At 31.5% G+C, this 12,340-nt stretch overlaps 1 protein-coding gene across 4 annotated transcripts in view; it reads left to right on the top strand.

Moving 5' to 3' along the window:
- Positions 1-11,432, top strand: part of LOC127720707 (uncharacterized) — a 29,970-nt gene extending 18,538 nt beyond the window's left edge. For 2 of the 4 annotated variants that reach the window (XM_052227464.1, XM_052227462.1), the window contains 5 exons: positions 1,253-1,335; positions 2,278-2,832; positions 6,434-6,463; positions 6,897-6,971; positions 7,873-11,432. In XM_052227464.1, the coding sequence (XP_052083424.1) occupies positions 1,253-1,335; positions 2,278-2,832; positions 6,434-6,463; positions 6,897-6,971; positions 7,873-8,045 (916 nt within the window). In that variant the 3' untranslated portion in view covers positions 8,046-11,432. Of the gene's footprint in view, positions 1-1,252; positions 1,336-2,277; positions 2,833-6,386; positions 6,464-6,896; positions 6,972-7,872 lie in introns of those variants that run through there. The other 2 variants (XR_007990937.1, XM_052227465.1) reach the window with 2 other exon arrangements.
- The last annotated feature ends 908 nt before the right edge of the window (positions 11,433-12,340 follow it).

Raw genomic sequence — 12,340 nt, 5'->3', positions numbered from 1 at the left:
ATCACAGATGTTTTTGACTAAAAAAAGTAACAAATTTGGGAACAGGGATGTTTGAATAACCAGACTACACTAGTAAATACCAGTATACAAGTGTCAACATAAAGCATTGCAACACATAAACATTGTGTAAAAAAATGGGAGTTAATTCTGTCAAAATTTTTGCATTTTTTCAACTTGTTTTAATCATTTCTACTTTAAACAGAAACAATCATATCCAAAAATTATTTTTATAATTTCTTCTAACATCATTATTCTTCAAAACATTCACGGATTATTTTTAAAATAACAGTAATTATTATTTTTATTTATTTATTCATTTTGACAGACATTTCAATTTCTTATATGGAATCTGCCATATGTATATTCTATTACGACAAAAAAATCATAATTGTATTATTTATCCTTATAAAGAGGATATTGAGATTTTTTGAGTCAGAACCTTTGGTTCAGTAGCTTCCATTAAAGCAGTAACTTCGAATAAAAAGTTCATGGTTCGAAACGTAAAACCTAAAATGGCATATCATCTTGGAAATGTATATACTTTTCCCATGTGCTGTTGTAATATTGCTATATATGAATGGATAGTTTCTAGTCAACCACGAATTAAATACTTTGTCAATCAAACAATTAAACATTCTGATAATGTCAGTTTGAGAATAGGATTTGTTTAAACTAGTGCGTTTTACGCATCATTATTTGTCTCTCATTCAACAAAAATATGAGAATCTAAGTGGGCAATTTTTTCATTGAACAAGTTGTTAAAATGTTTTCGACAAAAATGTTGTTGAAGATTTTTAAGAAACCAATATTTAGATATTATTCATAGATTTTTTTTGTGACGATATGGTCTGTTGAAATGTAGGAAAAAATGACGTTGAGGGTTCAACTATGCTTCAGAAAAATAAATTCATCCAACTGCTAACACAAAACTGGAGACCAACCTGCCCATTGAACAGATCAAAATGTTCCTTTGAAAACACATTGTTACACATAAAACACACAAATAAAACACACAACTGTATGCAAAAGAAACATTTTTGAATATTTATATAGATGCGGGCACATTTTATTTACAAAGAGAAGGGAAAGCTCAATTCGATATGCAATTCATTTTTCGAATAATTTGATTTTAAAAACATACGAGGTTAACAAATTATAACATAATTCAATTTTTTGTCGAAAGGTTTAATGGAACATACTGATTGGTAATTGTTTGTCTAAGATAAATTGTGCATTGTTTCCTTATTTGTAGAATTGTAGTTTTGGCTGTTCTTGTTATTGTCGCCATAGTCCTTATCATATTGCTACGAAATCACAGACTTAAAAAAGATCAAGGTAAGATTAGGTTATGCAGTTCGTCATTCAGACAGGCAGTCATTTTATATTTTATTTATTTGTACAGACTGAACTAATCTTACGCAACGTAATCTAAAAAAAAACTAATTAAAAAAAACCCAAAAAACTACAAGACCGAGCCAGGAAAAAAAACAACATTTCGAATACATTAACATTAAGAAGTAAAAAATGCAAGGCCACATCATCAGCCATAAAACAGTACCTCAGAAAAAATATTTCAACACTTATACATAAACAATTGAACAATAGATGATCACATTGAAAGTAGACAGGAAGAATTTAAACAATTCAGAAGTAGGTTTAACTTACACGTTACCACCACGAAAAGAAATTGATATTTTCGTGACGACTTTAAGACTTGGAAACAGAAACAAAAGAATATAATATATATTAAAAAAATTCTCATTTTGCGTGTGGCTTTATCAACGATAATAATAACACTGAATGGTGACGTCATTTAGAACTGTTCTACAATCCTGACAGGTTTGGTAAGTTCTACGGCTAGAACAGTTCTGCTGACAGTTCTACGGTTAGAACTGATTTGGTCAGTTCTGCTGACAGTTCTACGACTAGAACTGATTTGGACATTTCTACCTCGAACAGATTTAGACAGTTCTACCCTAGAACTGATCCTGACAGTTCTACCTAGAACTGATTTGGTCAGTTCTACCTAGAACTGATTTGGTCAGTTCTACCTAGAACTGATTTGGTCAGTTCTACCTAGAACTGATTCTGACAGTTCTACTTAGGACAGTTCTAGGGTAGAACTGTTCTAGGCAGAACTGTTCTAGGACAGTTTAGAACAGTTCTATGATAGATTATTCTGACAGTTCTAATGAGAGGTTAGAAGTGATCTCCACTGTATTTTACTCATGGTGCATTGTTTGGTTTCTGTTTTATTGAAGATTTATTAATTTTCAGAGATAAATGTCATGGAACAAGGAAGACCCCTGGTTTCGCCTCAAAATGATATGATTAACAATGACAATGTTGAAAACAGGAACCAGGAAGATAATGAAATTGATGGTCACATGGGCAACGGAGATCAGAACAACACAAATACCGATGATTCCACTAATAATTACGATTCTCGTCAATATGCATTATCCAGTGACAAACGATATCAAAATGAAATGAAAGATATCGAGAGTGCAGAAGAGCTACCAAAAGCCATTACGAAATATTTTGATAAAAGTAAAGACATTTCATCTTCCTCCTGTGATTATTCATCTGGACATCACATGCCTCCAGGAGCACAACTGAATGACAAAAATACAAATACTTTGAATATACACGAGGCAGAAAATCCAGAATGTCAACAGCAAATGCAAGAAAATGTGGAATTAGCTGAAGTTGAAACATTAGACGAAGCTAGTATACAACAACATTCATCAAATGGGTATATACAACAACTGACAGAAAAAATCTTTACTCCTGTAACACAAGTCTCAGATGAACGATTTGATCACAGTAGAGGTATGTCAAACATTTAATTATGATTTAATTCGGAAATGATTGGATTGATCAAAAAAGAGGTACGGATCTCACATTTAGATTTAGATTAAGTCACAGTCCAGATGATGGTAATTTTGTAAAAGAGGTCTCAACCATTAATATAATATCAGAAAAAGATGTTACTGAAATGGAGGTAGATAATACATATATATATATATATATCCCCAACCGAAACCAAAAGAGACAGAAGATAGTATTGGGACATTCAAAACTTACAAGTCGAGGAAAAACTGACTATTCAATGAAAAAAAAAGAAACATAATCAAATGGCAAACAAATCCACTAAACACTTGACAGAAAACTGAAATCTGAGCAAAAACACAAACCCCGTAAACTTGGTTGACCTCAGATGCTCCGGCAGAATGTGAAGATCCTTCTCCACTTGTGTCAACAGTCAGATTGCTCATGGTAAGTTAAAAATTTGTGAAATGTCTCATTCGGTTATAAATCAGAGGAATATATTGATCAAAATATAGGTAAAGGTACAATGTGTTACATACAGATATAACACCAATCACAGAGAATTCTTTTGGACAAAATATAACATATAGATATTAAACAAGTCACATACAAAATCTCTTGATTCTTATTTGAATAGGTTTATAAATATGTATGTGGATATTTGCATATCGAATTATTGAAAATAAGGTAGAAACTAATAAAGGGGTTACTAGGCAGACATTTATATATAGAATGACAAATACACTTCTAGTATTCGCAAAACGGTTTGTGTTGGTAAAGACCGACAAAGCAAGCAACAAAGTGGTGGTGGTATGACGTAAATAATACACGTAGTTCCTAAAATGAAAATATATTCCAATAGTAGACAATCGTTTAATTAGAACATTTCGGCTTAAGGTCTCCTCTGAACAATTTAAGCTGCATTCTATATATTGGCTTCCTATACTTCCAATAAGAATATCTACAACCAGACGAAAAATTTGATTAGTAAAACGTAGATAAATATTGTCATTGAAAATTAACAGCTTTAATCATCTCATCAGACTTCCATTATGTGTATTTTGCATAATTAACTTGTTCATTACAGAAGATTGCCTTATACTAATTGCGAGAATTAAATTTGCAGCCCGATTTTTCATAGGACAATTTAGTTGAATAAGCGAACATTTGTTTGATAAGATGTTGTAGATTATTATGATAGAGATTCGAAAAGACATTAATGTCAACCGAATCATAATAACCATCAAAACTTCAAAATATATTTTTCTTTCTTTCTATCATTTTCAAGTGTTAAAACAAAAGTTAATAATTGTCTGTAATAGAATAAAGAGAAGCAGTTTAAAGCACTGAAAGAGTTGTTGTAGAATTCTTACTTTAAGCCTATCTTAAACGATAACTTTTTTTCTGTAGTTTATGTAGCCAACAAATATATCATAGGGATATATTTCTTTCTTTCTATTATTTTCAAGTGTTTAAACAAAAGTTAATGGTACGTTCTGTGATAGAATATAGGGGAGCAGTTTAAAGCACTGAAAGGGTTGTTGTAGAATTCTTACTAGAAGCCTATCTTAAACTATAACTTTTTTTTGTAGTTTACGTAGCCAATATATATATCGTACGTACGTTCACATGTTCAGATGAGGCCTAAAGCTGAGATGATATAATTATAAAAATAAAAAGATACGGTAAATTTGTCATTGAGACACTTTTCCACTACACTAAATGACGTAGACATTTGCAACTAAAGGTCATCGTTCCTTCAACAATGGGCAAAACCCATACCACACAGTAAGCTTAAAAAGCCCCGACATGGCACATGTAAATCTGTTCAAACGAAAAACTAACGGTATAATTTATGTACAATACAATTATTAAACAAAAATGTGATGAACAGCAACAAACGACAACAATGAATTACAGGTCCCTGTCTTGGGACCTAAACCTCCTTTAACATGAGACTGTGATGTAACAGCACAACATATGAACAAACTTTAAAAATCGGTTCATTAAAGCTTGGTCAGATCGACACAACGCACAAAAAACCCAAAACACATTAACTAAAAAACAAATACTAGTAGCAAAAACAAACAAAAAAAAAACAAAACTGAAGACACAAAGTACTGATCTGAGAATAAAAAACACTCATCTAACACTAAAATATCAATCAGTACATATGATTGATTACTATTTTAATCTTTATTGATCACACTGAAATTAGAATAATTTATAATTTCATTCGTCAGAACTTTCTAGCAGTATTTACGTCTAACCACAACCCCCCCCCCCCCCCCCCCCCCCCCCCAATTTTTGTTGTCGGCCGCTCTGCGAGTACTTGAAATGTGTTTCTTATTTTAGAAATGGGCGTATTAGTTACCCTTTACGATTTATATAATTTTTGTCAAAATGTGACATTTGAATATCAATTCACTTATTCAAGAGAGTTAGAATTTTTAATCTACACTACTTATTGTCGATACATGTGACAAAACGTTGTTTATGACCTTTAGGACTATATTTTAGTTCTTTTCAGACGTTTTTAACCTCTTGGTTCTAAACGATGTTGAGGTCCTCTGTAATAACATGGTTTTATGTTTCATATCTTTTATTCATTGTTTCACAGTCTCATGTTGAACATTATTTAGTATACAAACGCCTGATGAAACTGGCGTACATTAAATAATGAAACTTCTTCTTGGCCTTTGTATAAAAATAAGGAGATTTGGTTTGATTGCCAATGAGACATCTATCCACCAAAGTTAAAATGAAGTGAATGTAAGCAATGATAGGCAACCGTACGGCCTTCAACAATGAGAAAAACACATACCGTATAGTCGGCTATAAAAGGCCCCGACATGAAAAAAAATTAAACATCTATACTTAATAATAGGTGAGTCTATGTTATAAACAAAGAGCGATATAAAGTCACTAAATACTAGATAAGTTAAAAACATTCATCCCTTTGTTAATGAAAATACTGCTATTGATCTAAAGGTTTTTTTCAATACGCGGGAACAGCAAATGGTGTCAAAAAGTTGAAATTATACGCATTTACTGATATTGTGGACTGAAAAACAAAATTGTATCAAACTTCTTAAAAAAAAATCATATGATATACGTTAACTGGTATTTGACCAAGTTTGCATAATATTTACGTCCGTTGTTTTTTTATACATGTAATATGAAATGTATATTTCATACGATGTTCAATTCGTTGATTGCAATTTATATGTTTGCCATGAGACCTAATATAACGATGTCTTTTATTAACACTATTCATGATTTTAATGGAGAATTTTAGATAGGTTCCTTTGTACCATGGTACTGTCATTAAGCCGGAAGGAATATGCTGTATGTAGTCCTTTAATTAAAGTACGCAAATTTAACGAAAATCTTCCAATTGTTAATGTGCTTCTCCTTGTTGTTACTAGACGGTTTCGAGTGATAACTTACATATTTAATGTATCAAGTTAACCTGTGTATAATTAAAAAAGATGACTTGTGTTTCATATCAGCCTGTTTGTAAGTCAACACTTAGTGCATACTTTAATTTGTAGGTTATCATTGCAAGTTGGTAAACTGTTAGTATACTTTTCATTTTCAGAAGAGCCCAGTAGTGGATACTGTTCTGAAGGTAGGTCTATTAAACAATATTTTTATTAACATTGAAACGAAACCCACAACAGCACTTTTCCTCCAACTATTACTTTGACTTCTGTAGTTACAACTACTATATAAGAATTAGAAGATGTGGTAAAATTCCACAACAGACCAAATGACTTAGATGTAAGCAACTATCATGACTATAGGATAGGTCACTGAACGGCCTTCAACAATTAAAAGACTGTATAACAAACTCCACTAAGAAAAATATGATTATGATTACGACAGAACAATGCAAAAAAGAATATATATTAATTGTTAAGGAGGTTAAATACGATCATCACTTATTATTTCGAAAATCATTTATCTATGAATGAATGAAAAAAAGTTGTTGCAATAAATTGTTATATTGAGTGGTATATTTTTATTTGTGTTAACTGATAGAAAGGTGTTTTATTATTCAGAATTTCCATATCGTTCGCCACTCTCCGATAATAAAGGCCCAGGTTCTCTACAAAAATATGGAGAATTGGTTTCGGGTAAGTACTATAAAACTAATAACTGTAAATGTAGGAAATTGTACAAGTTTTGAAAATATCAAAAATTGTGGTAAATAGAAAACATTTAAAAATGGTGAACTTTGGAAATAAAACACTCGCATCTATAAATAATTTTGGTTTATATTTTATCATATCACTGCATAGAGATTTCAAAAGTGAAATCGTAGTTAGATTCATCGAGGGTATCATTAGGCCAGTTGTCAGCACGTTAAACTTTGTGTTGACATGAACAAAGCATTTTGTGTAAAAAGCATGTTGTTGGATTTTGAATTATTTAAATGTTTTTTTCTCCCCAATGCATGACTTGCTTTGTTCGTATTTTGCACATATTTTTTGAATGTTTGGCTTTTCATGCTCTTCAACTTATAAATGGTTCGGCCTTCAGACTGTTTTGGTTCGATTCCCACTAATGAGTTTTATGAAGATGAAACGCGCATCTGGTGTACCAAATCTTTAATGAGTTTCTTACATAGAAATTGAGTGCTATACCGATAAACAATTTGGTTTTTTATATTTTCTAAAGGTAAATATAGTGTCATTGAAAAAGTAAAAAGTTTTATTAATTATCGGACACTATTCTGTGTTAAGTGGTCAATTTTGATGATTGCCATATTTGCGCGCTTCGAAATAGTAGAAAAATCAAGAATTATACGTGGTGTTTCCAGCGAAAGCGTGATAGGTCAAAGATATTTGGTATCAATTTTTGTTTCAATTGTAACATTGACATAATACTTTCAAAATTCCATGAAGGCGAGGCATATCTCTGTGTCAACTGTTTATAACAAATAGTTATAGCTAACAGATACATTTGTATTACAAATTAAAGACATTATACTTACTTTTGGAAAATGATAACATATTCACATTATTGTTATTGCAGTTTCTGATCGGAACACGGAGGGTACAGAGAGCATGACAAGCTGTCTAGAAAATTTCAATTTCAAATTATCAGAACCGACAACACCATCTGTTCACAGTGAAAGTATTGAACCTAAACAAAGTTTTGTTAAAATTGATAGTGGCGTCTATGACAGTGGCAATAGACAGAGCTAAAACGTTATGACTGAAGTCACTTGTGTTCTAAAGATATATACACATAAGAGTGACATTAAAGTTGTATGAAAATCGTATGAATGTGGCATAAAATATTTGGAAATCTTGAAACATAAACAAGACTTAAAAAGGTCAATAAATCTTCGTTATTGATAGTCTAATGTCATGCAGTTTATCAAGCTCCAAATAACATAGTCTTACTGTGAATAAAATAAGGAGGCTAAGACGGATCTGCTATACATATCAAATTCTATGATAAAGGAATGACAAAAACTAAGCACTGACGGTGTTACTGATAAGAGACATGCAATAGAAGATGTGACATCGTTAAACATTAATTTAGTAAATCGATGTTCAATTCGGTTCATAAGTAAAGGTTTAAAATCTCCTTACTTTTTATAAAGGTAGTGAATTGTGTATTCACATGAATAAAAATTTAAGTGAGAGCACGTGCGTCAACAGAGTTTTACAAGTTTTTAATCAAGACGAACAAGAATACGTTTAAACATGCTAACATCAATACTCACAATTAAACTTATCGATACAACCTTGGAAACTGTAGGAAATTGAAAGATCGAGTGTATCTTCAATATAAGAAAGTTTGTAGCTTTGAAATGATGCTTAAGTAGGGCAATTGAAATTGTTACAGAATGTAAATTAGAAAATGGCTTTAAATATAGGCAGCTAATAAACCTTGTTATGTGTTCATAGATATATGTATATTCTGTTACCTATTCTAACATCGGACTCGGACTTCTTTTAACTGAGTTTTACTGTACGTATTGCTGTGTGTTTGTTTATTCTACATTGGCTAGAAGTATAGGGGAGGGGTGAGATCTCACAAAACATGTTTAACCCCGCCGCATTTTTGCGCCTGTCCCAAGTCAGGAGCCTCTGGCATTTTGTTAAGTCTTGTATTTTATTTTAATTTTGGTTCATTTATATGTTTCGGAGTTTAGTGTGATGTTCATTTTCGCTGAACTAGTACATATTTTGTTTAGGGGCCAGCTGACGCCCGCCTCCGGTTGTGAGATTTTCTCGCTGTGTTGAAGACCCATTGGTGGCCTTGTGCTGTTTTCTGCTCTTTCGTCGGGTTGTTGTCTCTTTGACACATTCTCCGTTTCAATTCTCAATTTTATGTTATGTTTTGTTTTGTGTTGTAATGTATTTTCGTTAAAGCATTAAAGATTGTACCTTTAATGCAACTTCCACGCACATTGTTTGTTATCTTATGACAAAATTTGATTTGTCCGAAACTGTAGATTTATAGTTTATTCGAGTCTCTTAACATTGATGCACATTACTATCTTACTGTTAATACCATAACTAAACTTTTAAAACTGGCTCATCAAACATATATTTTATGCATATATAAGTGGTGGATATGAGAACGTGGGGGGGGGGGGGGGGGGGGGGGGAACAAAAACTCAAGTCAAAGAAAGAGAGCCAAAACCATGACCAAATTATAGGAACAAAGACACACAGAGATCATATTTGAGTCATTTATTTCTAGTAAATGGAAAACAACTCAAATGGTAAATATGTCTCATCGCCCATTGCACATGCATGATATTAACCATTCTTACTAAGTTATAACGCATGCATGCTATATCCAATTCATACATTAGGTATAAAATATGCATGACATGTCCCATTCTTAAGTTAGGTACAATTAAAACATGCATCAGATGTCCCATTCTTATTTTAGGTATAACACGTGTATGATATATCCCATTCTTACGTTAGGTATGACACATGCATGATATTTACCATTCTTAATTAAGGTATAACACAGATATGATATGTCCCATTCTTACGTTAGTAATAACACATGCATGATATGTACCATTCTTAATGAAGGTATAAGACAGATAAGATATGTCCCATTCTTATTTTAGACATAACATCCCATTCTTATCTTAGGTATATCACATGTATGATATGCCCAATAATTACGTTAGATATATAACATGCATGATATGTCCCGTTCTTACGTTAGTTATAACAGATCTATAATGTCGCTCCCTCATATGAAATATTTTGTCACGTATTCATCTATTTCAAGAGATAACTAATAGTTGCCCCAACTTTTTAACTCTTAACGCAAGAGATAAACTGATATGGCTTATCATGAACACAGAAGATAAGTAAATTCTCACTGCTGCAAGTAAATTTATTTCAAAAAATTGTTAATTATGCGGCTTTCTTGTCTGCTTCAGACACGAGGAGGACTGTGTAAATAACACAGCTCCTTGAGTACCGCCCCTTGGTGTCTGTTGCAGTAGGGAAACCTACACTATTCTCAATACCTATTACTGCAGTATACTTTATTTGCTGTGAATACACATGAACTTTTTTTTTTGCATTTGTGTTTGTTTTTCTGCATCAGATACGAGGAGGATTGTTAGAGCTTTAAAGCTCACAATCCTAGAGTATCGTCCCTTGGTGTCTGTTGCAGCTAAACAATCATTTATATTTATATTTATACATTTCCAGCAAAATATTTTAAAATCAAGTGAGAAAAAAAAAGTTTGCCACATCTCTGGAGTAGCAACTCTTAAATACTTTTTATTTAACATATAATACCTGTATGACTTTATTTCAATAGTTGAAGTTTATTATATGAATGTCATGTTAAATACTGTATGTTGTATCAATTATATATGTTATGTGTATATGCCCCCCTGGGGACCTAATTTGGAAAATAAAACTTATCTTATCTTATCTTATCTTATCTTATCTTATCTTATCTTATCTTATCTTATCTAAAACTTATCTTATCTTATCTTATCTTATCTAAAACTTATCTTATCTTATCTTATCTAAAACTTATCTTATCTTATCTTATCTTATCTTATCTGTAAGTATCTGTAATCATACATAAACATATGATTCTGAATATTGATTAAGTATGATTAAAAACATTATTATGACATTAACACTTTCTTTATTGTATTTTGTATATTTTTTTTTTATTTTTTTTTCATTTTGTATATTCTTGTTATATTATGAATTGACAAGGACAATTGTGTTTTTACATTATGACTGATTGAAAGGCACAATAAATGTTTTATTAAAATGTTAAACCTTATTTGAAAAAGATGTTACTATAACGTTCTTTATTTCATTTGTTGTATTAGTAAACTGATTTTTTGTTTTTGACCAGTATTATGACATTTTTATTTTCCTGGAATTTATCATTTCTTAGGATAGTTATAATGCATTTGCTCTTGAAAAAAATTCGAGTCCCTCAGTCTATCATCATTTCATATTTTGACTTTTAAATGGCTGGTAACAAATATATTGTTGATGTTGTTAGTTAATTCTATGCAATAATGGTATATTGTACATATACTATTTGTGCTTAAATAAAGATATCAATACTTACTCAAAATTTATCAATTTTAAAAGACATTGAGAATATTGTACCATTACAGGTTATTCATATATATGTAAGGTAGTAGCCAACCTCTGTATTCTACCTTGAAGATGGTGCATTTGTTACTACACAACCAAGAAGATACTGAGCTTTGTCATCATTGTGTTACTCCTAGGGACATTTCAACCCAGGGTCAACACAAAACTCTGCAGCTTTACACGTGATAAATGATAAATAACAACATGTTGGCATTCCATTAATCGCTAGCTGGCACTCCGGTAGAACAATAGCACTATTACATTCGATACTGATTTCCATGCTTCCGGCATGTATTACTTTTAAAAATGAATTTCGCTTTGAAGCATGAAATAATTATAAAGGATACAGGTTTTTATTGATTTCTTAAGTAAGATCTAAATGTTCTTTCACAGTAATAATGCAAGAAATATATATTTTTTCTAGATTTTCCCCTTGGAAATCAATCTTTTAGAGCTTCGTCCCATTTTGCTCATATTACAAGATAACACTCCACCCTTTCATGCCACTTCATGTGTTTTTAATCTGCCCCACTTGTTATTAATCTGATGAAATACCGATATTTGTGCAATTTGAGTTATTTCGCTTGTCCTATACACATTTTCTGATATGTTTTTCTGATATATTTTTATCTACTTATCATGAAATAGAAACACATAGTTTTGTTTATAAAAAGAAATGCAATACGTGATCCAATGATCCATACATGATTACACTGCAAATGACATGTATCTGTTTTGGTAATAAAGTGTACACTGACCACAGTGTACATTGTGACAGTCAGAACTGGTAATACTCGATTTTTTAGTCACATTGTGCATTAAGTCATAGGAGATTTGCAATCACTACTCGACCGTCGTCGTTTTCGGATTTAACCGTC

This window comes from Mytilus californianus, unplaced genomic scaffold (assembly GCF_021869535.1).
Source record: "Mytilus californianus isolate M0D057914Y unplaced genomic scaffold, xbMytCali1.0.p SCAF_11, whole genome shotgun sequence".
Lineage (NCBI taxonomy): Eukaryota > Metazoa > Mollusca > Bivalvia > Mytilida > Mytilidae > Mytilus > Mytilus californianus.
Note: the sequence above shows the minus strand (reverse complement) of the source record. Positions and strands in the feature narration are given on the sequence as shown.